The 26,974-nt window shown below is 52.2% G+C and overlaps 1 protein-coding gene across 2 annotated transcripts in view; it reads left to right on the forward strand.

Moving 5' to 3' along the window:
• THBS2 (thrombospondin 2) overlaps nt 1–18,985 on the forward strand; it is a 28,375-nt gene extending 9,390 nt beyond the window's left edge. Inside the window, exons 6-22 of one of the 2 annotated variants that reach the window (XM_060167537.1) lie at nt 971–1,111; nt 1,684–1,780; nt 3,095–3,262; nt 3,508–3,684; nt 4,421–4,594; nt 5,080–5,207; nt 5,290–5,442; nt 5,861–6,079; nt 8,448–8,555; nt 9,329–9,488; nt 10,941–11,059; nt 11,658–11,892; nt 13,196–13,423; nt 13,901–14,172; nt 14,715–14,812; nt 15,933–16,072; nt 16,937–18,985. In XM_060167537.1, coding sequence (XP_060023520.1) covers nt 971–1,111; nt 1,684–1,780; nt 3,095–3,262; nt 3,508–3,684; nt 4,421–4,594; nt 5,080–5,207; nt 5,290–5,442; nt 5,861–6,079; nt 8,448–8,555; nt 9,329–9,488; nt 10,941–11,059; nt 11,658–11,892; nt 13,196–13,423; nt 13,901–14,172; nt 14,715–14,812; nt 15,933–16,072; nt 16,937–16,944 — 2,625 coding nt within the window. In that variant the 3' untranslated portion in view covers nt 16,945–18,985. The remainder of the gene's footprint in view (nt 1–970; nt 1,112–1,683; nt 1,781–3,094; nt 3,263–3,507; nt 3,685–4,420; nt 4,595–5,079; nt 5,208–5,289; nt 5,443–5,860; nt 6,080–8,447; nt 8,556–9,328; nt 9,489–10,940; nt 11,060–11,657; nt 11,893–13,195; nt 13,424–13,900; nt 14,173–14,714; nt 14,813–15,932; nt 16,073–16,936) is intronic. The other variant, XM_060167538.1, reaches the window with a different exon arrangement.
• The last annotated feature ends 7,989 nt before the right edge of the window (nt 18,986–26,974 follow it).

Consider the following 26,974-nt stretch of genomic DNA (forward strand, 5'->3'; position numbering starts at 1 on the left):
TCCACCCAAGGGCCCTGGATGGGGCACTTCTGCACAGCTGGGGTGCTGGCTGGGCACTACCCACAACGAGTGTGGCTTCTGGGATGTTCTACCACGTGCCTGGTGGGGGCAGGGGTGGCGGGGCGGGGGAGAGCACCCTCCCCGCCCAGCGCTCGCCACTTCAGGGAGCCTCCAGGGCTGGGGGCGCTGAGACCAGGGTCACCCGCAGGCGGGGGCCCTGCTGGGCGGGGATCTTCGTAAACGTGGAGGACCTTCCCACGAGCTGCACGTGGCGTGTGACCTCTAACTGGCTGCTTCAGGACACAGAGCCTCAGCCCTGCTGGTGCCGGTGGCGTCCGGGACGTCCCGGCGGGGGAGGGGCTGCAGAAGGGAGGCCGAGACAGGAGCGGGGGAGCCTTTGCCCCTGATGCGTCTCGCTTTCAGCTGAAAAGAGCTTCTGGAGAAGTTTACCTACATTGGAGTTGGGGATTAAGGAAATTCGCCAGCTCCCTGAATCACACAAAAACATCCGGATGGTGTGTTTCTGTCCATTTTGCGCCGGGGGGGGGCATATCTTTTGGGTGATTCTCAAAGCGCCCATTATCCCCAGATCAGAGATGTTAGCGGGAGCAGGGTGCCTAGAAGGAGGGAGGTGACAACACACGTGCTCAGGGGACAAATGGTGTAACTTTCACTAGTTGATTTTCTTTTAAACTTTGCATTGTTTCCTGCAGTCTGTAACCCCCATGACAGCAGGGCTTATGTCTGTTTGCCTTTGCCGTTGTGCTATCACAGCCGTGTCTGTCACACTTGGAAGAATGGGTGAATTCAAGAATTGAACCTTAGTTTTCAGCTGCGGGTGGTGGGAGGGACCCCGTCCCCCCTGGTCCAGCCTGAGGCTCCTTCACGACTGCACGTCCTGCATCCGCCCGTGTGCGATGGCTGCAGAGCCTGCTGTGGCTGTGCTGACCTCCTTCCCTCCACTTTCCAGTCAAATGACAACCGGTTTCTCTGGGAGCTCATTGGAGGACCCGCCAAGACCAGGAACATGTCCGCCTGCTTGCAGGACGGCAGGTTCTTTGCGGAGAATGAAACCTGGGTGGTGGACAGCTGCACCAAGTGCACCTGCAAGGTGAGACGGGCACGTGGTCTCCTGGCGGCGGCCCCGGGCTGGAGGCTTCCTGCTCTCTGTTCCCCGCGCCGCGTGTGGGGCGTGGGGAAGGGGGCCACCTCCAATGAGGCCCGAGTGCCCCCGTGGTTCTGCGCCCAGAGAGCCGGGGAGGGTGCAGCCAGTGTCACCCGATGGCTGGCCGGTCCCCCACATCTTTGTGTTTGAGGCCACTCGGTCCTGCAAGGGCCTCGGGTTCGGCACAAGCCACTGGGGATGGGGTCACTGCCCACGACACAACATGATGCTTAGTTTCCTTATGTCCTGGCACCTGGTCTCCACTGCTGGGGGCCTGGACACCAGACGCCGCTGCGACCTTGTGCGTCCCCCCGCCCGCAGCGCGCGGAAGGCCCCGTGCCCGCGGCTCCGCGGACGGAGAAAGGAGCGTGCGCGCGGCGAGAGATGCGCTCGCGTCCCTGTAACCGGCGGGGTCTGTGGGCAGAGACCTCCAGCCTTCCTGCCAACCCTTCCAGTCCAGCCCTGGGTCAGTGTTCATGTTCCTAAATGAGTGACATAAATGCCTCTTTTCCTTGCAGAAATTTAAAACCGTTTGCCACCAGATCAGATGCCCTCCCGCCACGTGCGCCGACCCGTCGTTTGTGGACGGCGAGTGCTGTCCCTCCTGCTTCCACGGTGAGTGCCCGGCGGGCGGGCGGCGGCCTCGGCCCTAGCGGCCCCGGCTGTGGGACCATGCGGGTCTGTGTCGGACGGTCTCGCAGGGGCCAGGGCTCCGAGGTCTTCCTGAAGCGCCCAGATGCTCGTGGCTCTGGGGTCGCAGTGGCCCTGGTCCTCCTCAGCCTTCCCTTCTGTGCTGATCCAAAGCCACAGCCCCCGCCTCTGTTTTGAGTCCCCCATCGCCCTCCCCAGCTGACCCTGGAGCAACTGAGCCTCCTTCACACCGGCTCCCCACCCCCTTCCTCGTGGTGTCACCGGCAGCCTTGACTGAATCGGCTGCTGCTCTGCGTGTCCTGTTTGTCTTTCACTGTCTGGCCCTCATCCTGGTCTGGGGGTCCTTGAGTCTGGTGACCCGGGCGGGGCTGGGCAGCTTCCGTGTTCGGGGAGCCCACGGACATGAGCACAGGCTCTGCCCCTCCATGAATCTGAGCAAAATGTGGCTTTTCCAGGGTTCAGATTCTTCATCTGTAAAATACAGAATGAGTGTCCCCATGACACAGGCTTAGTTTAGGATGAAAATAAACAGCACAATATGTACGAAAGTGCCTGACGTATATTAGGTGTTAAACAGAGACCAAATCGGACCTGCTACAGAGAGTAACAGTGTGATTGCGGGAGCCCGAGGGCCCACTTTTGCCCAGAGGGAGCCGTTTCACGTTGTTGAGTAAAAGCCCAGGAAGGGTCTCCTCAAAATCTTCTCTTGCTGCTTCTGAGACGTTGAATCGTAGCATTTACTATTTACCAGAACGATCTCTTGCATTAAGGTACAACTTTTCTGTTATTCAGAGATTGATAATTTCCTGTGAAGAATTTCTTGGCAAGAAATTGCCTTTTTATTTAACTTGTTCCAATTTAAAGTATTTGGAATGAAATTTAGTGTCCTGTAATTTCAACCAAAAATTGAAGTTTCATCACCATATATAAATCAGCACATGGAGGTGCAGGTGGAAATAGCTTACATCTTAGCAACTCCAGCGAAAGCTTGTGCAGACAGGGTTCAGCGCTCTCCTTTGTGAGGCCGTTAGAAGCAACCACAGACCCCTTTCCTGCCAGTAGACCCTGGGTTTCTGGCCAAGCTCCTTGTGCATCCCCCTGCTTCCCTTTCCTGGGAGGGCGGCCCCTGCGCTCCGACCCTGGGACAGACGTGGGGCGGCCCTGCTGTCTGCCCGCTGCCAGCACCCACCTGGGGCATGCAGCTCGGAGCCCAGGGCTGGGCTCTGCTGTGTGGGGCAGTCCCCGGGGAGGTCTGATGGGCAGTGGTGCTCCCCCCAGCAGACGGCGAGGACGGCTGGTCCCCATGGGCGGAGTGGACGGAGTGCTCTGCCACCTGCGGGCCTGGTACCCAGCAGAGGGGGCGGTCCTGCGATGTCACCAGTAACACCTGCCTGGGGCCATCCATCCAGACGCGGTCGTGCAGCCTGGGCAAGTGCGACCACCGCAGTGAGTGTCAGAGGCCGGGCTGGCCCGGGGTGGGGGACAGGGCCCAGCCCCTGGGGTCTTGGGGGTCCAGAGACCCCCTGCTGCTGCCCTTTCTGGGAGGGGCTCCATGTGGCCCACGCACCCTGCTCTTCCCCAGCTGGGCTCCCCACCCCCGCCTGGTTGATGGGCAGACTCCCGGGATGGGTCAGCCCCGCCTCTCCCTCAGCGCCCTGAGCCTCTATGTCCTTGTCCCCGCCATGTGCTAGTCCGGCAGGATGGTGGCTGGAGCCACTGGTCGCCGTGGTCCTCCTGTTCCGTGACCTGTGGGGTCGGCAATGTCACCCGCATCCGGCTCTGCAACTCACCAGTGCCACAGATGGGCGGGCGGAGCTGCAAGGGCAGCGGCCGCGAGACCAAGGCCTGCCAGGGCCCGCCCTGCCCGGGTGAGTGGACAAGGGCGGGGTCCGGGCTCGCGGCCGGCCTTTAGCAGGACACAGGCCTGGCGCGGCCCCGCGAGGTCAAGGCACTGGGATCCTCTCGGTCGGCTGGTTTCTGGAAGCTGGGCCTTGGGGTGGATGCCCATTGCGGTGCTCAGCTCTGACCTCCCCAGAACAAAGTCCAGTTAATCCACGATGGAGCAGAAATAGGCCGGGACTGAGGGGGAAGTGACAGCAGGCATGGGAGGGGGCTCAGGAGGCGCCCCCCGCATCTGGGGCATCTGGGGCCTGGGTTTGGGAGGACACGTGCTCCCTGTACCAGGCCTGCTCTGGGACGTGGGCAGGGTCTTCGCCCAGAAAAGGCTGTGCTGTGAGTCTTCTCCCTACTGAGTTATCTGTACTGATGATGAGCGACAGCCTTTTAAAATGAAACTCAGCTCCGCACAGCTTTTCAGACGTGAGCACCTCTTGCCCGTGGCAGGGGTGGACCCATAGCCAGCGGCCCCCGGTCAATGGTCCCAGGTTCTGAGCACAGAAGATTGTGTGATTTCCCTTCCCAGAGACAAAACGAAACAAGTGAACTGTCATCATCTTCATCCCTCCCTGACCATATGGTCCTGAGAGGACTTTCCTACCAGGCTTCCTCCACGTGTGGAGGCGTGGCCTTATCCCAGGCTCTCTGTCCTGAGCCCCCAGCACAGGCCGCGCCCCCAGAGTGACCCCTCTGTCCTCTCTCCCCCAGTCGATGGTCGGTGGAGCCCCTGGTCCCCATGGTCGGCCTGCACGGTCACCTGTGCCGGAGGGATCCGGGAGCGGACACGCATCTGTAACAGCCCGGAGCCCCAGCACGGAGGGAAGGACTGCGTCGGCGACGTCACGGAGCATCAGATGTGTAACAGGAGGAGCTGCCCCGCAGGTGGGTGTGCACGGGACGGGCCCGCAGCCTCCAGCCTTTCGGCCGACGGGCGTCTGTTGTGGGGCCTGGACGCTCCAGCCGCAGGCGTCTTTGAAGACACCGTTGGGTTTTAATTCTGATTAAATGTATAAAAATGCTTGGAAAATACAGAGAAGAAAAATCCGTTCTACACACGTGAAGCTTTACGCTCTGCTTCGTGTTCCTCTGGCCTTTTTACGTGAAGGCAGAAAGCATGGCGCGCAGAAGGGAGCATCGTAGGTAGTGCGGCCACAGAGCACGCGGGCCCCGTCACCCCTACATCTCCGACGCTTTACTCTTGGAGGTGGTGACTTTTGGTGGCTGTCCCCAGCATCTTCCTAACTCACTCAGTTTCTCCACAGCTGAACCCCGGAGTGTGTGAAGGGCATCACCCGGGCCTCGTGTGTGGGTTCGTTACGGCGCCACCTGGTGGCGGCTGCTGACTCTGCTCTGCTTCCTCCGTGCAGACGGCTGCTTGTCCAACCCCTGCTTCCCCGGGGCCGAGTGCCGCAGCTTCCCCGACGGGTCCTGGTCCTGCGGCTCTTGCCCGCTGGGCTTCCTGGGCAACGGCACCCACTGCGAGGACCTGGACGAGGTAGGTGCCCCCTTCCCAGGCGGCGGGGCGTGCCTCGGAGGTGGGGAGCGTGGGCTCACGTCTGGCCCGCTGGTCCCCGCAGTGCGCTCTGGTCACCGACGTATGCTTCACGACCAGCAAGGCGCACCGTTGCGTCAACACCAACCCCGGCTTCCACTGCCTGCCCTGCCCCCCGCGCTACAAGGGGAGCCAGCCCTTCGGCGTCGGCCTGGAGGCGGCCAGGACGGAGAAGCAGGTGAGCTGCTCGGCCTTCCGAACTCCTGTTAGAGACAGCAGGACAGTCAGGCGGGAGCTGGGACTGGAGGGTGGACGGGACAGGAGCAGGGACGGCGACCTGGGGGAGAGATGGTCTCACTCTGCCGGCCAGCGCGACCCCACCCGCAGGGACCACAGGGCTGAGTTTTCACGCACAGCATCCCAGAGGGCCAGGGTGGGGACTCGTGGTCTCCCCGTGACCCCAGGCGCCACCGGAGGCCCGACGTGACCTTGCTGTTGCTCGGGGCCTTCCAGGGGAGCAGAGCCCTGGGTCTCTGGACGCTGCCCCTCCTCAGCATCCCGTGGGTGGCCGGGAGCCCTGCGCCCTGCACGCGGCCCTCCCGTCAGGGTCAGGGTCAGGGTCAGCACGCGTCCTGACACGCTCGGCCCTCCCGCAGCTGTGTGAGCCTGAGGACCCCTGCAAGGACAAGAGCCACAACTGCCACAGGCATGCGGAGTGCATCTACCTGGGCCACTTCAGCGACCCCATGTACAAGTGCGAGTGCCAGACGGGCTACGCGGGCGACGGGCTCATCTGCGGGGAGGACTCAGACCTGGATGGCTGGCCCAACAAGAACCTGGTCTGCGCCACCAACGCCACCTACCACTGCATCAAGGTGAGGGTGTGGCAGGGGGTCCCCCTTCCTCAGGCCCCAGCGGTTCCAGCTCGGGGCAGCTGTGGCCCTGGAGGTGCCTCTACGGGTCCAAACAGTCAGAGGCTCCGTGTGGGCCCTGCACTCTGCGTGGTCCCCACCCCCGAAGCTGACGGGAGCTGGGGTGTCACTGCCCACCCACTAGCCCCTCCAAGGCGTCTGCCTAGTGGGTTTCTGCAAATTCCAGGACCACTCTGGAAAAGCAGCTGATTGTTGGGAGCTGGGAGAGGACGCGGAGCCTAGTACATGTTTGTTAACTGATACAAAGAGGCTTGAATCATTGGGGGTGGGGCGATGTAAACAGGCCCCACCCTCCTCCAAGGCTGTGGGGGCCTGAGGTCTGCAGGTGGGCCGGGCTGTGGTCACACAGAGCCTAGCACACAATTTTCTTTGCAAAGACCCCCATGTGCTGCACACAGGAAGCGGTCAGGGCCCCCGGGTGAGTGGGGCTTCCTTAGGGCCTGTAACGGGGTGGAGTCCTTTGCTGGGGCCACTGCAGCCAATGACCACAAACCTGGTGGTTTTAAAAGGCAGGACTGCACCCTCTCACGTCCGGAGCCAGGAGTCTGAGGTCAAGGCGTGGCAGGGCTGGGCTCACCTGGAGCCCCCAGGGGAGGGTCCTTCCAGCCTCTCCCAGCTTCTGGGCCCTCCAGGTGTCCGTGGCTTGTGGACACACCACCCCAACCTCTGCTTCCGCCTGCTCCTCCGTGCATCTGTCTCAAACTCCCCCTGACGCCCTTATAAGGACACACGTGGTTGTATTTAGGGCCCATCTGGATACTCCAGGGTAAACTCGTCCTTTCAAGACCCTCACATCAAGCGCATCTTTTGCATATAAGGTGATATTAGCTTTACCATGTAAGGTGATAGCCACTCTTGCTATATAAGGTAACATTTACAGGTTCTAGAGGTTAAGACATGGCATATATTTAGGGGACCACCATTCAGACCACTAAACAAGGTGTACCAAAACATTTCAGTGAAGTTTTATACCTTAGAAGCTTCAGAAATATAAGTAGTACAAACTCACAAAAGACATTACTTGCAAATGTACATATATTAATCTATTTAATATTGATTTGTTCTTGTGAATTTTGAGTAAAGAGAGTTTTACATTTTATCTTTCGCCCTCTTGATTAAAGATGGCAGGTGTTGACTGAAACAAAAAGTGAATCTGCTTTAAAATAACAGAGACAAAGTTTGCAACCTTCACCGTATCTCCCTGACCACATTTCCTGACCTAACAAGGTCAGGTGTCAAGCCTGGAAATCCCCGCAGGAAGTGGGTGCCTATTGGATGCGATTACTGATGAAGAGTTCCACTAGGGACCCAGGATGCCCTGGTACCGTAGCAGGAACAATGGAAGGTGTCCACGAGGCGAAGGACACCCTCTTTGTTTTTCATTTTTGTGGCACTTCAGACAGGAATTTAATAACTAAAAAGGTGGCACATCAAAATTTGCACATTATATTTGCATTAAATATAACTTATGGGAACAAACAGATGCAAAAGCAAGACAGTTCATGGGAAGCCCCCTCACCCCGTCTGAGAGGTTCCCTTACTCATCCCTGCAAAGGTGCTGAGTCCCTCCGTCAGGACCTGTGTCCACACCACAGGAATATGCTCTCCTCCTTCACGGGCTGGAGTTGAAGCTTGGCTCCAGACATGGCCCTGGGCTGTGCTTCTGATGAGACCCCTGACCCCCTTGAACCCCTGGGGCTTCTGGGACACCTGTGTTAATGGCATCGAAACACCTTCACGTGGACCCTCTCCTGGTGTTTCCAGCTCCCTCAGGCTGCAGTGTCTGTACAGCTCGGGTTTGAGTCCTTATATCATTGGACTGAAACAAAATGACTTTTTTCCCCCGTTATGGGAATTCTCCACTTCTTGGGCAGAGGTGAATCAGGGAGATGGTTTGGGGAGCTGGGCCGCGGTTCCTGAACAGAGACTCTAGGCCACCCGTTGGCTAGTGAGGGTTGAAGGTTTATGACCTTGGCTTTTGGATGGACGCTTGGAGTTTGTGGGAAGCAGTGGGACGGGAGGCTCTGCCCTGTCCTGTATTTTCATTCTCGCCTGGTTCCCGCAGTCATTCAGCTGCATACAGGAATCCCGAGCTCAGGACACAGGCTTCTTTTGCCTCAGCTCACTGGTGGTGGTGATGTCGGTCCTAGAGCAGCACCTGAGGGGAAACGCGGGGCCGCGGCGTCTCCGTCCTGCTCCCGCGAGGACAGGTGCCTGGCGTGATGTCGCTGGCTCCGCCCTCACCATCTCATCTGAAAGAAGCGGGCTCTTGGGAATGTTTTTGTAACTAGCCTGCTTCCTCTGCTTGCAGGACAACTGCCCCCTCCTGCCTAACTCTGGGCAAGAAGACTTTGACAAGGACGGCATCGGGGACGCCTGTGACGATGACGATGACAACGACGGCGTCAGCGATGAGAAGGTGGGTCCGCACCACCTGGGCACCTGCCCTCGGGTTGAGGAGTGGGGGAGCGCAGTGCTCTGCACCCAGGGGTCCCCGTGAACTGCCGGGTTTAGCGCTCCTGGGCTAGTAACGGAAAGTCACCGACAGGGAACGTCTGTCCTTCGCACAAGCACACGAGGCAGCCCGAGCATGGAGCCGCCTGGGGTGCTCTGTCAGAAGCGCTTTCAGTGGTTTAGTTTACCTTTAGTTGCATAAAAGGGACTTATCCCCCCTGCTTCTGGGGCGGGTGGCAGCGATGGGGGCTGCCTGGGATGAGCGATATTGCCACTCCCTGCCTTTAGGGCAGAATTTAGATGTTACCATTTCCCGAGAGAAGCGTTGCAAACATAAGTGCTCTGACACGTTAGTCCGTAATTCAGCACTAGCAGAGACAGAGGCTAACTTCTTATTCACAGGTTTACTGCGTCTGGCTTCCACCGATCCATTAACTCATTCATTCGTTCATTCCCTTGACGTTTATGTTTCTATCCTCACCATGAAATATGTGCTAGGTCACCTTTACTATAGAAAATATCAGAATTTTTCATAGGGACAGATGCATAAATAATTATCAAATGCTTTGATATCAAGAAAGTGTCAGCAATGGCTACCTTTGCCAAGGTACTTTATCGCTGCCTTGATCATCTTGATCTACTCTGAATACATAGCCTGTAAGTGCTAAGCCATTTTATAAGCAATTCAACAAATACCCCTACCCTATTTCTCAAAGTCTTCCCTCACTTTCTCTCTAGGACAACTGCCAGCTTGTCTTCAACCCACGTCAGTTCGACTACGACAAAGATGAGGTTGGGGACCGCTGTGACAACTGCCCCTACGTGCACAACCCGGCGCAGATCGACACGGACAGCAACGGGGAGGGCGACGCCTGCTCCGTGGACATCGATGGGGACGGTCAGTCCCGCGCGTCCTCCCGACGGGCTTCAGGGCTCACGGTCGGCGGTGGTCCCAGGCTCCGTGCTTTATTCTGTTACTGCATAAGCCCAGCTTCCCCTGTGCACTGACACGAGACAACACGATCCATGGCGCTTTGCTCATAGGGTCCCGGCCTCATTCGGCCCCTGTCCCCGTGGGTTCCTGGAAGGGGTTGCCGGCCTCAGGACGCTGGCCTCAGGTCGCCGGCCTAGTTTCCCCCTTTGGAAAACTACGCGTTTGGCATCTTCCTTTCCTGGCCCTGAGCTCTTGTCCCATGTCCTTGTGGCCAGTCCTGGTGTCTTCTCCCAGGTCCACATCCGTTCACAGCCCCAGGAACCCAGTACCCTGTCCTGACCCAACCGTGCTTCTGAGAAAGGCCTGAGGACAGCTTTGTTCCCTCCTATTTCCCTCCACGCTGTATTTCTAGCCATTCATTGAATCATTCACTGCAAAGCCTCCCCGAGGGGTTCCCGGTATCCCCGGACTTCAGAGACATGCGACACCGCCCGGCTATTTAACCCTGGATGCCAGTGCCGCGGGCACGAGCTCCACACCTCACAGCACAGCCTCGCCCTGGGCGTCTGACGCTCAGGGAGCAGCTCGGACAGACTCACACCCACTCCCTCTGACTCCGCCCTCCCACCCCAACCTGCGATTGTCTCCTGGCTATTTTCTTGGTGTAACTTGACATCACACCGACCAGCTTCCACCGGCGCCAAGACAGCGTCCGGCCGTGCCGCTTTCTGTGGCTTTCCAGTAGCCGGGCATCTCCTCCAATCCTCCGTCTGTGAGGTCTGACCGCCTGCATACCTCAGGGGTCCTTTCTCACTGGCTCGCCCCCTGCCTCCCCCTATCTGCCAGGATAAGACAGCCGCCTAGCCTGGCTCAAGCTTTCCTGCTGACTCACTGATTTGTGAGGTTTTGCTTTGCCCTTCGAGCCTGATTACTGTTAACTCAGTTTTCATAACCCCAAAGTTGATGAAATTCATTATCTATTTTCAGATTTCTGGGTGTAAGGCACTATAGCTAACCCCCCTGTCAGTCTCTGCCGTTGTTATTTTCCTGCTAACGTAGGGAACAGATGAGGCAGTGGGGCCCCGGAAGCTGATCACGCCCTAGGAACGCGACGCCAATTTTCTGAATGGACGTTAGGGCAAACAGTCCTCGTGAGGACTCCGATGTTTACGCTGTGATGACTCACTCGTCAGCCCTCCGTGTGTATTGTCATCCAGAAACCTCCGAGAGTTGGTTCTGCTTCAAACTAAGGGAATTTTAAGTTTAATGGGAAATCTGCCATGAATCTAGTAATCTTTACATTTTATCATTTTTTTATTAAACAAAAGTTTGGCTGTACGTTGCTTACTGAGATAGGAAAAGCAACGTGCCTTTTCTAAACTCCGTTTGCTTCTGTTTTCCCCCTGAATCCTACAGATGTCTTCAATGAGCGAGACAACTGTCCCTACGTCTACAACACTGACCAGAGGGACACCGACGGGGACGGCGTGGGCGATCACTGCGACAACTGCCCCCTGGTGCACAACCCAGACCAGGTAAACTGGCCGGCGACTGATCAGGTGTGGCTAAGAGCAGCGGGGGCGGAGGAGCTTCTCAGTCACAGAACGTGCGCGGCTTTGCAGCTTTTCATCCACCTGTCAGGACGCGACAGCACAGGCTTTTCAATCACTGTGATTGAAAACATTGAACTCAGGTCTGAGCATGACTCGTATCTCCGTGGCCACTGGCCAGATGAGTGGGTGCCTTTGTCCCACTGTCTGAAAGGAGAGAGTCTTCATCTAATTATCTCCGTATTTCCCTGATGCAAACATAAGAATTGGCTGCTTTTCCAGATGTGCCTTTGGAAGACACGGTGAGAACATAACATACGGGTGTAGTTCCTAGAACGTGTTGCAGCAGATGTTGTCAGAAAGGACTTGATTCTGTTGCAGCTTATTCTTTCCAGTCTTCCTTAAAGAAAGTGAATCCCGTAGGGAGGTGGGTTAGGATGGAGAGAGACCGTTTCCTCTCTGCGGTCACGGCTCACGTCGGGGGTGAGGTGGTACCGGCCACGCGCCCTCGGTGACTTTCAGCCTGGCATCTGCTTCACCGGATGGGTGCTCACTGCTGCTGTCCCCGAACTCTGTCTTCCAGACTGACGTAGACAACGACCTTGTGGGTGACCAGTGTGACAACAACGAGGACATCGACGAGGACGGACACCAAAACAACCAGGACAACTGCCCCTACATCTCCAACGCCAACCAGGCCGACCATGACCACGACGGCAAGGGGGACGCCTGTGACTCGGACGACGACAACGACGGCATCCCCGACGACAGGGACAACTGCCGGCTTGTGGCCAACTCCGACCAGGAGGACTCAGACGGTAGGTCCTGTGACAGCCACCCCGCAGGGGCAGAGAGGTTGCGGGAGCGCGAAATGCTGGGAGAAAGAAGTATGTAGCCCGACTGCTGACGTGAGTAAGTGGTCCATGAGCACAGGATCCGGAGGGGGCAGGAGTCTCGGGTAGCGTGGCAGGTAATGTGGCAGGTGCACCGCTGGGCTCAGTGGTGGCTTGGCTGTCCTCTGGCATCTGCTGGAGCCTGTGGGTGCAATCCCGGCTGACCCGGGTGCTGCCTGGGGGGTACACATCCACTGTGGATGAGATGGGGTGTGGGGTGTTTGAGCCCACACGACCCAGAGGCACGTGGAGACTCACTGACTGAAGGGCAGCTCCAAGGACCACCCCCACCCCCATCCCAAGAGCAGCACAGAGCTCATTCTTGACAAGAGGACAGACGGCTTCAGTCCCCACAGTGGGGCAGGGGGCGCCTGCTGGCTACCGAGCAGCCTTTTACCAGGAGGGAGGTTGGGACGGAGGCAAGGCTGGCGTGCTCAGGGGTGTCTTAGGGGTTTTGGAAGCTCCTTTTTGCGTGATTGTGTGCCTGTCACCCAGTGCGTGGATGTGTGTTCCTGAACAGAACTGAAGGATGGTTTGAAGGATGTGATGGAAATTCGGTTGAACTTGGTATCTTTTCCTCCTTCTCAAGCAGTAGGCACTGCAATGGCCTAATTGCAGTGCTAAGTGGTCATCTGGATCATCACTATTACCATGAACTGCACGGCTGTGAAGGGCTCAGCAGGCATCTCTCTGTGCCGGGCTGGTCCGCAGCCCCATGGCCACATCCCCACCTCATTAGAAAATTTGACAAGATGCTTCCAAAAAACAGAAGCCCACATCTCCCTAGGGAAGTCATTTTTCATGAAGGAGCTCTGCTTTCAGTGCCAAGCAGACTGCAGGCAGGGGTGATTTAGGTAGTAGTAGAGGTTCTGGAGGCAGTCAGAGAAAACGCTGGAAATTCAGCTTGACTTCACTTGGCAGCGCTCAGGTTTGGTACCCCCAGTTTCAAGTTCAGAAGGAAGTGAGAAGTGACCCTCCAGGAGCTGGATTAGGGCGTGCTTTGCTGCAGGGCTTAGCACAGCAACGTTTTGAAAAGAGCACCAGACTCCTCACAGCGCTGGGGTGAAATGGCAGAGATTACAGGCACCGGTCCAGGAAGGCAGGTCCAGGTCCTGCCAAGCACCTAACCTTGAATTTTCAGAGAATCATGTGCTAAGTTTTCTCAGACACGGAGAGGCGGACAGCAAACCCTTACTTTGCGTGTTTCTCTGCTTGTCCTTGGTGACAGGTGATGGGCGTGGTGATGCCTGCAAAGACGACTTTGACAACGACAACATCCCCGATATTGACGACGTGTGTCCTGAGAACCATGCCATCAGTGAGACAGACTTCCGGAACTTCCAGATGGTCCACCTGGACCCCAAGGGTACCACTCAGATCGATCCCAACTGGGTCATTCGCCATCAAGGCAAAGAGCTGGTGCAGACGGCCAACTCCGACCCTGGCATCGCTGTTGGTGAGCCTTAGAATACGCACCACCCCTGGCGGTTCCTGCCTGCAAGGTGCCCACGGAGCACATGCGCTACCCTTTAAAACCGAGTGGACGGCAGCAGTGGATCTTTCTGGTAGCCCCCATCCTCCCTTGGTTTGTAAAGCCATCTGCCTACATATTTTTGACGGGAGAACTTGGGGAAGCACTTATTTGCCTCTCCAAATTCTCCGCGATTTAATATTCAGCAAGCCATTTCATTTTATGGACTGGGTCTGTAAATTATTACCTAGGGTGGTGAAGCTCTGCCATAACTCTGTAAGTGGGATCTAAAAAGATTAAATTCCACAAGTGTTGTTAATCCCACAGGAGCAGACCTTGAGCTAGATGGAAGAGGAGAGCCTCTTTCCACCTGTGTCCAGTGGTCCCAGGGCTCATCCAGTAATTTCCTAAAAGGCTGTTTCTGACCTGGTTTTGTGACCAAATGTTCCCTTTGGCCCCCAGGTTTCGATGAGTTTGGGTCAGTCGACTTCAGCGGCACATTCTACGTCAACACGGACCGGGATGACGACTATGCTGGCTTCGTCTTTGGCTACCAGTCCAGCAGCCGCTTCTACGTGGTGATGTGGAAGCAGGTCACTCAGACGTACTGGGAAGACCAGCCCACCCGGGCGTACGGCTACTCAGGGGTGTCCCTCAAGGTGGTGAACTCCACCACGGGGACAGGCGAGCACCTGAGGAATGCCCTGTGGCACACGGGGAACACAGAGGGACAGGTGAGGAGGACGGTCTCTTCTGACCGAGGCCGGCAGCTGCTGTGAGCTTTCAGGAGAGCAGTACCTGCCCCATTGCAAAAGTACCCCCACCTCGGTTTTTGTTCATTTTACCTCAAGTCACAGTGCTGTGAATAACCTTTTATCGGATACCTCGCTTATTAAAGATGCCATGCCTGGTGGTTTTATAAACACAATTGGTAATCCTCTTGCACATGAAACATAGGCGTACTCCCTTATAGAAAAAGGGAGAACAGGGTTTCAAGAGTTTAAGTGTTTTGCCCAAGGTCCCACGTTGAGGAAGTAGAGAATCTGTGACTCGGCCCAAGTGCCTGTGCTCTTTGCACTGAACTACGTTGTTCCCTATCAGTGGATTTTGCTCATGCTAGAGATTTATAATATGAAATGTATCGGAGGTAGATGTGGCAGCAGGGGCCATAGGGATTACTTAGCAGAGTACTGCTTTTATCTCCCCCCCTTGTGCCGTAAAACTGTGGTTAAGACTCAGGGTGCCAATTATACTCACAAGTGATGTTTTTCCTCAGGTTCGCACGTTATGGCATGACCCCAAAAATATTGGCTGGAAGGACTACACTGCCTACAGGTGGCATCTGACCCACAGACCTAAGACAGGTTACATAAGGTAGGTGAGAGGGTAGCTCAGTAGCGGCTGTATTTCTACCAAGTAATTTTCACATTCCAAGAACATCCTTCCACTGGATGGCAAGTTAGAACATTAACAGATAAATAAGCCAAAGTGGATTCTAACTTGTATGCTGTTCCCTGGATTCTTCCACTTTAAGTGCCTTCTCTTTTCTGTCCAGCATCTTCTTCACGTTTTTTAAAAAAGCAAAAACAAAACTGTTGAAGAGAAGAAAAATCAAACTTGTTAAAATAACCCAGAAAGTGATAAGCATCTCTCCTCCTAATGAACATTATGGGCATGGGAGGGAAGGTGCAGTTAAAATAACTGCATCTTTGTGAATTAGCATGTGATTTCTTTGGTGCACAGGTTCCTATTTATTTCTGATATTGTGAATGGCTGAATTTAAAACACATCTTAAACAAAACTTTGACAAATCAGTCCAACAGCATTTTGTTCTCCTGGCATGACAGCATTTGTCATCAACTTTTTTTTTTTTAAGCTGGGACAATTTCTAATTTTATAAAACGAAACACGGATGATTTAAATTTAAAGTTTTTGCAAAGTTAAACTTAGTCACTAAGAGCATGAGCCAGTCCGATTCTTCACCAGGAGTGTGTGCGCGTCCTCAGTGCCAATAAGCACATCTTAGAAGGGGAGGCTCAGGCTGGTGCCAGGGGTGTGCTGTTTCTGTGGAGTGTCCCTGTTTGTTCACTCCTCTCCTACCAGGGAAGCTTTAGTGCATCTGTACGTGTAGGGTGGAGCCTGGTCCTTGCTATCGCACAGCTCACAGTTTGTGGGGCGGAAGCAGGTGAGCTCGTGGCTTCAGTGCAGTGTGAAGGCCAGGAGCTTGCTGACACGGGGGAGGCTTAGAGCTAGGGTTAGGCAGAGGGAGGGGCCTCCTGACTCCACTAAACTCTTCCTGGCTCCTGAAGGTGGAGACAACTTGGATGCTGGGGTGGGTGATGGTCAGTGAGTCATAGGGAAGAAGGAGGGCTCTGGGGTGGTGCTGTGTTACTCTTGGCCAGCCTCGTGAGGAGAAGACTGACCTCCTGCCCTCTGGTGAATGTGCTTCAAAGAGCTGACATTCTCTTTCTTTCTCCTTTTTTCCTGTTTTCAGAGTCTTAGTGCATGAAGGAAAACAGGTCATGGCGGACTCAGGACCCATCTATGACCAAACCTACGCTGGTGGGCGGCTGGGTCTGTTTGTCTTCTCTCAAGAAATGGTCTACTTCTCGGACCTGAAATATGAATGCAGAGGTGGGTGTGAGAACATTATTCACTGCGGCCGTGAGTGGCACAGGGGATGGGGAAGGAACACATACTTTACTTTTCCTCTTACAAAAGCTACACATCAGGGAAATAAGCTGGCGGCCTGCCAGGCAGATGTCTTGTTTTGGTCAGCTTGAGTTGGTTTTGTCTGTCAGTTTGTTTGTTTTAAATTCAATGTGAATGTCTTTGGTAAGACAAACACTTTTAAGTTATTCACAGGCTCTACTTGTCCCACTCTACTCTATCCCATAGCTTTTTATATTTTCTACACCTTCTGGGCTCTTAATGGCATTTTAGATTGCTATCTTTGCTAGAATAAAAGAAAGAAAGGAAGGAAGGAAAGAAGGAAGGAAGGATGGGGGGAAAGGTTCTCTTTAGTTATCACTCTAGGAGCATATTTGAATCAAAATATTATAGATCTGGAAGGGAACTTGGCTTCTATGTGGTCTAAGCCTGTGTCTTCATGTAGATATGAAAATATCCCTATTCTACAGATAAGGTAAGTAAGGTTCAGAGATACTTCTCAAAAATCACACAAGAATGTTGATTTGTCTTCTTGATTCTGGTAAAGTGTTCTTTTCCCTATCCTTCGTTCCATCCATCCACCCATCCATCCATCCATCCATCCTTCCATCCATTTATCCACCTATCCATCCATCTATCCATCCTTCCATTTATCCATCCATCCATCCACCATCCATCCATTCATTCAACCATTCACACATCCATCCATATTGTGGAAACCTTTTTTTTAAAAATAGAAATAGTGATTTTTATGTTATAGTTAAACAAAATAAAGCAAAACAAAATGCATGGTCCAATCTCCCAAATTCTGTTCACTGTGTTTTGCAGATGTCTGAACAAGATTTGCTGTATTTCCAGCAAAGTACTGTAGACGCCGTTACCCAGACACCTCAGTCCATCCCAGTGTTCCCAGCTTCTCTCTAGCAGACCTCCTGTCCTTGACCCCAACCTTGAGTGGTTCTTCACCTCCTGTCATCAACCCAAGCCCACGTGCCTTCAGAGGATGAATATTAATGGAAACAAAAGATGAACATCAACCCACTACAGGAAAGACAGTTTGATGATCCATGAGACTTTATGTGGAGTGAAAATCGAGCATGGTATTACATTGTTTTCTCTTGTGTGTTTAAAAAGAATGACGTTTACATATGAAATGTAAGTACTTATTTTATTTATGTGTATATGGAGCTGAAGGGAATATTGTGTATAAGCAATTATCATAAATTAAGCATTTATGCTTAATATTGCTACACTACTTCCAGTGCCTTAAGTTTGGTGCGAGAGCACCCAAATCCTGTTAGGTCAATTATAAAGAAGGGTCAACTCAAGTCTGAATAATGCCATTTTCGGAAAGAGGTCAGGAGATACCAGTCACATATGTGGGATGTCAAGTAACTAATTGGAACATCAAAAATAATTATGGGAATGAATGAATACCCCTCCCCCACTCTCTTGTCCTACAATGGAAGCCCTCATTGATGCTGTCTCATCAAAGAAGGAATATCCTTGCAAAATGGCTCTAATGTGGGTGCAGACGTGGGCCTGGCAAAGCCTCGTCTATGTGAGGGTTTAACCTAGGGAAGTGCTGTCACCGTGGTTCGCCCCTCCAGCCATTGTGGACCTGAGAGAACTCGTGGCCAGTGGTCACTTGGTTCCGAAGTCTGATCCCTAGAATCCCTGCTGGAGCTCCTTTCCAAGCTGCTGGGGAAGAGTCAGCAGGCGAAAAAATCAGCAAATGCATTTTGGCATCTAATCCCTATTCTAGGCTTTGAAACTATGGACGATTGCTTTTACCTAACTTGGTAACACATTCCATTAAGGTTCCAGTTATAAATGTTGTGCTAATATTTATTAAGTGAATATAGAATGCAGTTCCATTCACCAATAACTTATTTTAAATATGACAAGTAGCACTTATGTAAGTATAATATCTAAAAGTAAACATATAACTAGCATATAATATAAAGATACAGTTACAGCAAAATATCTTCAAAATACAAGACTTTATAATACTATGTTGTCATCATAAAACATGCTGCAAAATGTAATAGAATAAATAAATAATAATGAAGAGTTTATAATGGAACCTTAATATATACTGTTGCCGGTGACTTTAATTCAGTATTTTTTAGTGTTATCTGCTGTACATAGGATTTTAAAGACTTGGAATGCCGAGGGTAAACCAGCGTTGTCTCGGCAGACATACCCCTGAATCAGTCATATAGTAATACACACAGGTCCGATTTATTTTTTGCTTTAAGTTGCATGACGTTTCTGCAGAAACTATTCGTTAATCTCACTCCACATAGGGGTTTAGGAAGAAGACTTTGTCTTGTTGATCTGATGCGGACAAACTGTTCTCTTCCTGTTAACAGCGACTTCACTCCTCTGTCAAGTAGGGAGCGGCTCCATGACTTTGTTTTCATTTGCTCGTGTGTCTGATAAAGTTGCATTTGTTGCTTCCTTTGAGGTTGATTTTACTTTTCATTTTGCTGCACTTTTTACTTTTTTTGGTGGAACTGTATTCCCAAGACAAGGACGTGTTGGGAACTTCATTAAATGTAACGATTGTGAAGAGCGTGTAGGTTTCCTGTGTCGGTGGTGTTTGCCTGAACAGTACGGTGGCGTGGGACGATGATGATGTGAATACTTAGAATGTACCATATTTTTTTGTAAATTATTTATGTTTTTTTTTTAAAAACAAACTTCTCGTACAGATGGATGAAACTCTTCTGTTTTGACAAAGACTGTAACTATTTATTTATTTGTTCACATGGTCAGAATTTCACCACTGAAACCCTGCATTTAGCTAGAGACTCATTTTTATACTTTAAAGATTCATCACAGGAAATAAATTGTAAAAAGGTTTTCTATAAATGAATCTCTCTCCCTTTTTTAAAGAGCTAGCAGGGCTCCTGCCGGGGGGGAGGAGAGGGGCCCCGGCTGATGCCTTGCCTCCTGGGCCAGGGACAGCCTCCTCCGTGACAGTTCTTCCTCGTGCGCTTTTCAGGCTGAGATGCCGTTTGGGGTCTTCACGGAAAGAAGCTGTTTAAGGCAGGTCTCATCATGGTTTGTGGAGCCGCCCGGGTCACACGCTATGACACGACCTTAGGAAATCCATCCTCCGGCTGCTTCTTGCTGTCCGACAGGGGACAGAGCAGTGCAGAGAGCGTCAGCACCACTGAGATGACTCAGAAAACGGGGGCAACACAAGGGGCCCCTCATCAATACAAGCGGTGCTTCCCATGATCCAGTCTCGTTCCAAGCCGGAGCGAGAAGCAGCAGAGGACTCGGTGGGACACGTGTCAGATCATGACATCACGTGGACAACAAACCAGCTGCCCAGTGATGGGAGGAGAGCCACAGGGCGGCCTGCGGTATCTCTGGCTGCCCCACTGCTCTCGGGACTTCTGAGCATTACGGTGGCGTCAATTATAGGGGAAACGTGAGAGCGAGAGATGCAGGGGGAGCGGAGAGACAGAGGGGAAAACAAGCGTGTTTGGCTGAAATAGGCTGGAAGGAGTCTGCCAGGGAAGCGACAAGATCTAGGGAAGGCCTCCTGAGGGGGTGGGATGGAGCTGAAGGCCCCGGCCTTGATTGGGGTTGAGAACCTAGGGACTTGGGGACATGGAGATGGAGGAAGAGACTAGACCTGCAGAAGTGACCCAAGAGGCCTTTGAGAAGTTTAGAAACAAGGAGATATAAGGAGAAGGGTGAGGGTTGGACTGTGGGTCATGGAGCCACTGGGAGACCCTAACGTGCACTTCGCTGGTGAAACAGCAAGTGTATCATATGTTAGCAACGATGCTGAGAAGTCAGGACATTAAAACGCGATACAGTTTTCACACATTCAGATTTTGGGGGAAGTTTATTGAAAATACAAGTTTCTGATAGACTCCCTGTCAGCGTCCTGGTAGTCCCAGAACTAATTTTTAGTGTCTTTGTGGCCTAACGGGGGACTAGGTGACCCACGCGTGGGGCAGTTCTGTGGAGTGTCTTTTCCTTTTGTGTGAGGTTCTAACACACGCCGTAAAACTGTGCTTAGTCATTGTTCCTGAAAGAAGAGACAAAAAGCCCCGCCCTGCCCCAGCTGTGCACCTTCAGGCCGCGCTCCATGAGCCATTATCTAGGGGAGCTGGGGGTGATCTGAACGGGGGGATCCAGCCCGAGGTGCAGGCGTCTGAGGGGTCCAGAGGCCAGCTCGCCCTCCCACGGCACCGCAGCCAGGGAGCGTGGAGTCTGCAGCGGCTGAGGGTCCAGACTGGAGGCAGTGCCCCTCCGCCACCCCCGGCTGCCAGCCTCTCGCACTGCCCGGGGGTCGCTGTGGGTCGAAACGTCTCAGGCAGGTTTTGCTCACTTAGTCTGAACTTCACAAAGCGGCGTTTTGGCCACGGGAGCGGAGTGGTGCGTGGGCTTAGGGGACAGGTAGGAGCTGCCGCCCGACAGCTCCATAGCCCCAGTCATGCAATCACGGATGCCTACACGGCTCTGCTAAGGACTAAAGGATCCTCATCTGGACCCCACAGACCACGGCCCGGAATCCCGGGGCAAGAGGAGGGAACAGCGGGGCCATCTGGGCCTGGCCAAGCCCGGGCCCCCGCTCCCAGGGGAGTGACTTGGCAGAGGGCAGGAGTCCACAGGTGACAGAGACTCCTGGCTGGGCAGTAGGGGCCTCAGCTTTGGGGAAGCCGCAGAATTCCTGCCAAGACATCCGGGCTTCGCCTCCATGTCTGACCCTGGCTGAGCTCGCCCCACGCGGGTCCTTGCCGTCCAGGGTCCCCTGTGTGTGGCCGCCGGAGTGGTGGACATGGAGGAGGCCCTGAGCCCCGTGGAGGCCACGCGGGGCCCCGGTCACCAGGGCAGGGGGCCTGAGGTTATAGGCTGGCCTCCCCGACTGCCTTCCAGTTTAGGTCCCTCAGCCGTAAGGAGGCCTGGAAACTTGGACCACGTTCAGTCGTCACTTCTTCGTAGAGTGGCTACGAAACACACGAAACACACCAACTACACGTGAGAAGTGAGATTCTGACATTTCCAGCAAAGACACATTCTCCACACCATTGACACAACAGCTTCGGTCAGAGGCCATCCCAGCGAACACGCTTATGTAAGCGCCTGAGTGCGGACGGGACCCGATGGTGGGGAACACCCACCCACAGCATCTCAGACCCTGGCCACTGGCTCAGTTCCCAGACCCCAGGCTCTTGGGAGGTCAGCCTTTTTTGCCCAGAGGGGCCTCTTCTGGGCTACAGCCTCATGGTAAGAAGATAGTCTGACTGCAAGACAGCTGTCTGCACCCAGAGGGCTGATTTTTGAAAAACGTAGTGTAGGGAGAGGAAAAATGTGTAGTCCTTAATACCTGACCGCACTTCGTTTTGTGTACTATTAATTTACATTCAAATTGTTGTTTATTATTTATATAAATGTGTTTTGTTTTCAGTGGATTTATTTTTCTACCTGTGAACATTGTTTAGTTATCCTGGGTTGGGATAGAATGCATGTAATTCTTCCCATTTAAACTGTCAAATGATGAGCAACATGGATGGACCTAGAGATAATCACATTAAAAGTGAAGTCAGTCACACAGAGAAAGACAAATATCATATGATATCCGTTATATGTGGAACCTAAAAACTAATACAAATGAACTTATTTACAAAACTGAAACAGACTCACAGACATAGAACATAAAACTATGGTTACCAAAAGGGAAAGGGGGTGGGAGGACAAATTAGGAGTATGGGATTAACAGACACACACCACTATATATAAGACAGATGAAGCACAAGGGTTAACACAGGGAGTTATATTCAATATCTTATAATAACTTATAATGGAAAAGAATCTGAAAAGGTCTGAATCACTTTGCTATACACCTGAAACTAACACAACATTGTAAATCAACTATAGTTCAATTAAAAAAATTTGAATTATTTTTCTTTAATATGGTTTCAGGAATAAATTACACTTATTAAACAAGATATATATCTGTATATACAAAACATATTCATATACACTTAATATAGAATGCATGAATATATTAAAAATATTTAATGACATATATTTAATATTGTACACACACACACACACACACACACACACACACACACACACACATGCCTCATGAAGATACAGCCTCTCCGTAAGGAGCCATTTCTTTAGAAATTACCATCTTGCACACAAGAATCATTGGCAATTCAGCCAAAGGTTTCAGCTGCTGTGGAAGGATGAATTAGGAGACTAGCGTCAGGAGGATTCTACCAGACTCTGGAGTTTCTTGCTATGTTGGGGAGGAGTGACCTTCACCATGCTGTGGTGAGCTGAGCCAGTTCCGGAATAGGACATGCAACCCCAGATTGATCAAATCTCGGGTCCTAAATAATTGGGCAAGGAGACTTGTTCACATGGTCCATCCTGGCAGTTTCTTAAACATATTCATGTAGCTGATTATCCTTTGGGGCTGTTGCATGTTGTTTGATAAAGAATACAATATCAGACTACTCTAAAATCCGTTACTGGAATGCCATGATATCTCATTCATAGGTAATTTCTATTTTTAATTCCCAAGCTCTTTCTTTCTTAATGGGTTGGGGGATTTAAAAAATGGGTATGGGTGTACAAAACCCTAATGGATATGGGGGTACAACTTAAACTTAAAACAATGTTTAAAGGTATCAGTTATATCTCAATAAAATTGAAGGAAAAAAGGGGAATTCAGCAAAGTTGAAGAGTACAAGATCAACACACAAAATCAGTTGTGTTTCTATACACCAGCAAGAAGTAATATGAAAATAAAATTAAGAAAACTATTTCATTTGCAATAGCATTTGAAACAATAAAGTACCTAGAACTAAATTCAACCAAAAGGTGAAAGACTTGTATAATAAAAAGTGCAAAACATTGTGAAAAAATTAACAAAAACCTAAATTAATGTCAAGACATCTCACGTTTATAGACTGCAAGATTTAACACTGTTAGGACAGTGCTACTATGCAATGCAAACTACAGATTCAGTTCAATCCCTATCAAAATTCCAACAATTTTTTATTTGCAGAAGTGGAAAAGATGATCCTCAAATTCATTATGGGTTTGCAAGGGCTCTGAATTGCCAACACAAAATTGAAAAATAAAAACAAAGTTGGAGGACTCACACTTCCTGATTTCCAGTCATACTACAAAGGTACAGCGTTCAAAACAGTGTGGTGTTGCACTGGGCCGGACACATAGACCAATAGACTGGAACAGAGTCTGGAAATAAACCCAGACATTCACGGCCAGTTGGTTTTCAACAAGGGTCCTGAGATTGTCAGTGAGGAAGGAACAGTCTCTTCAACAAATGGATCTCCACGTGCAAAAGAATAGAGTTGACTCCTAGTTCACTCCATGTACAAAACTTAACTTAAAATGGGTCAACAACCTAAATATAAGAGGTAAAACTACCAAAGTCTCAGACAAAAACATGGATAAATCGTCATGAGCTTGGATTTGGGAACGGATTCTTAAATAAGACACAAAAAGCGTGAGCCACAAGAAAAAAAAAAGTCGCAGATAAACTGGAGACCATCAAATTAAAAACATTTCTGTATCAAAGAACCTTGCGAGGAAAGTAAAAAGACAACCTACTGAACGGGAGGAGATATTTAGAAATCGTAGATCTGCTAAGGGTCTGGTGTCCAGAACATATAAAGAAGTCTTCTAACCCCAACACAAAAGGCAAAAAAAAAAGGAAACAATAAAAAGTGGGCAGTGACTTTGAAGAGATGTTTCTCTAAAGACACAGAAATGGCCATCAGGGACGTGAAACGTTGCTCAACATCAGTCACCAGAGGAACCACCACGCGGTACCACCTCGCACCCACTATAATAATGCAAAGGACAGGTGCCGGCGAGGACATGCGGAGAAGCTGGAGCCCGAGCGTGTTGCTGCCGCGGCTGCAAAGCGGGTCGGCCGCTGTGGGAGACAGCTGGCGGCTCCTCCAGAAGTGAAGCACAGGGACATCATGTGACCCAGCACATCCTCTCCTGGGTATAAACCTGAGACGACTGAAAACAAGAACTCACGCAAGGACATGTCACGCATGCTCTTGGCATCACTACTCATAACAGCCAAAACCTGGAAGCCGCCCAAATGCCCATCACAGATGAATGGATTCCAGACAAAGGAATATTATTCAGCCTTAAAGGTTTGAAGCTCTGACTCCTGCTATGACACGGTTCGACCTAAGTAATATTATGCTGAATATGTAGGAAGCCAGGCACAAAAGGGTACATATTGTATGATTCCATTTATTTGAAATATTCAGGATAGGTAAATCTGTAGAGACATGAAGCAGATTCGTGGTGACGGGAGCCTGGGGCAGGAGGGAACGGGGGTGACTGTTTAATGGGTACAAGAGTTTCTTTCATGGAGATAAAAACGTTCCGGAACTAAACAGAGGTGATAGTCTTACAACATTGTGGGTGCACTAAATGCCCCTGAATTGTACACTTGAACATGGTTAGTTTTATGTGACACGAATCTCACCTTAATGTAAAAATGGGAACTACACGATCATAACTGTAGCACATAGTAAATGAACGGTCAGGTGAGAACATGATCATAACTGTAGCACATAGTAAATGAACGGTCAGGTGAGAACATGATCGTAACCGTAGCACATAGTAAATGAACGGTCAGGTGAGAACACGATCGTAACCGTAGCACATAGTAAATGAACGGTCGGGTGAGAACACGATCGTAACCGTAGCACATAGTAAATGAACGGTCGGGTGAGAACACGATCGTAGCCGTAGCACTTAGTAAATGAACGGTCGGGTGCGAACACGATCGTAACCGTAGCACATAGTGAGTGAACGGTCGGGTGCGAACACGATCGTAGCCGTAGCACATAGTGAGTGAACGGTCGGGTGCGAACACGATCGTAGCCGTAGCACGTGGTAAATGAACGGTCGGGTGCGAACACGATCGTAGCTGTAGCACGTGGTAAATGAACGGTCGGGTGCGAACACGATCGTAGCTGTAGCACGTGGTAAATGAACGGTCGGGTGCGAACACGATCGTAGCTGTAGCACGTGGTAAATGAACGGTCGGGTGCGAACACGATCGTAGCTGTAGCACGTGGTAAATGAACGGTCGGGTGCGAACACGATCGTAGCTGTAGCACATAGTGAGTGAACGGTCGGGTGCGAACACGATCGTAGCTGTAGCACGTGGTAAATGAACGGTCGGGTGCGAACACGATCGTAGCTGTAGCACATAGTGAGTGAACGGTCGGGTGCGAACACGATCGTAGCTGTAGCACGTGGTAAATGAACGGTCGGGTGCGAACACGATCGTAGCTGTAGCACGTGGTAAATGAACGGTCGGGTGCGAACACGATCGTAGCTGTAGCACGTGGTAAATGAACAGTCGGGTGCGAACACGATCGTAGCTGTAGCACGTGGTAAATGAACGGTCGGGTGCGAACACGATCGTAGCTGTAGCACGTGGTAAATGAACGGTCGGGTGCGAACACGATCGTAGCTGTAGCACGTGGTAAATGAACGGTCGGGTGCGAACACGATCGTAGCTGTAGCACGTGGTAAATGAACGGTCGGGTGCGAACACGATCGTAGCTGTAGCACGTGGTAAATGAACGGTCGGGTGCGAACACGATCGTAGCTGTAGCACGTGGTAAATGAACGGTCGGGTGCGAACACGATCGTAGCTGTAGCACGTGGTAAATGAACGGTCGGGTGCGAACACGATCGTAGCTGTAGCACGTGGTAAATGAACGGTCGGGTGCGAACACGATCGTAGCTGTAGCACGTGGTAAATGAACGGTCGGGTGCGAACACGATCGTAGCTGTAGCACGTGGTAAATGAACGGTCGGGTGCGAACACGATCGTAGCCGTAGCACGTGGTAAATGAACGGTCGGGTGCGAACACGATCGTAACCGTAGCACGTGGTAAATGAACGGTCGGGTGCGAACACGATCGTAGCTGTAGCACGTGGTAAATGAACGGTCGGGTGCGAACACGATCGTAGCTGTAGCACGTGGTAAATGAACGGTCGGGTGCGAACACGATCGTAGCTGTAGCACGTGGTAAATGAACGGTCGGGTGCGAACACGATCGTAGCTGTAGCACATAGTGAGTGAACGGTCGGGTGCGAACACGATCGTAGCTGTAGCACATAGTGAGTGAACGGTCGGGTGCGAACACGATCGTAGCTGTAGCACGTGGTAAATGAACGGTCGGGTGCGACCTGAGATGGACGCACATAGACCAGGACAGGGCGAAGCTGGCACGATGTCTCCGAGCCGCCCTCCGCCCTCCGCCCTCCGCCCTCCGCCCTCCGCCCTCCGCCCTCTCTGGGGTCTTGCCCTTTACCTCTGTCCCTCTTCCTCCCAGGCCCGCCTGTGTCCCCTTCCTGCTAACCCCTGGTGACTTCGGAGCTGGAAACACCCTGGAGCCAGGGCGCCCACGTTCTGACTTTAGCTCTGATGCTGCCGGCCGTGCGGGTGGCACGTGCTCAGAGTCTCACTCGCGCTCTGCAAGGTGGGGGAACAGCATCGGCTCCTTCCCGAGCTCCCAGGAGATGAGACGGGCCGATGTCCAGAGCTGGCGAGTGCCCTCACCCCTACGTGGCCTGTGAACAGGCTGGGCGTGAGGAAGGCGTGGCGGCCCCAGGACAGGAAGACGGACCCTCGGGTTTACCTCCGCTGCTGAATGGCTTTTAGAGGCAGGTGGAAGGCCAGGGCGTCAGGCCTGTGGGAGGGACGGGCCTTCCGCGCCTGGATTCCCAGCTGGTCTAAATGTTAGAGGATCTCATAGTATCCAAGGCCTTAGCTGAAGCCAACCACCGTGTGACCGAGAGAAGGGTTAA

This window comes from Lagenorhynchus albirostris, chromosome 12 (assembly GCF_949774975.1).
Source record: "Lagenorhynchus albirostris chromosome 12, mLagAlb1.1, whole genome shotgun sequence".
Taxonomy (NCBI): Eukaryota; Metazoa; Chordata; class Mammalia; order Artiodactyla; family Delphinidae; genus Lagenorhynchus; species Lagenorhynchus albirostris.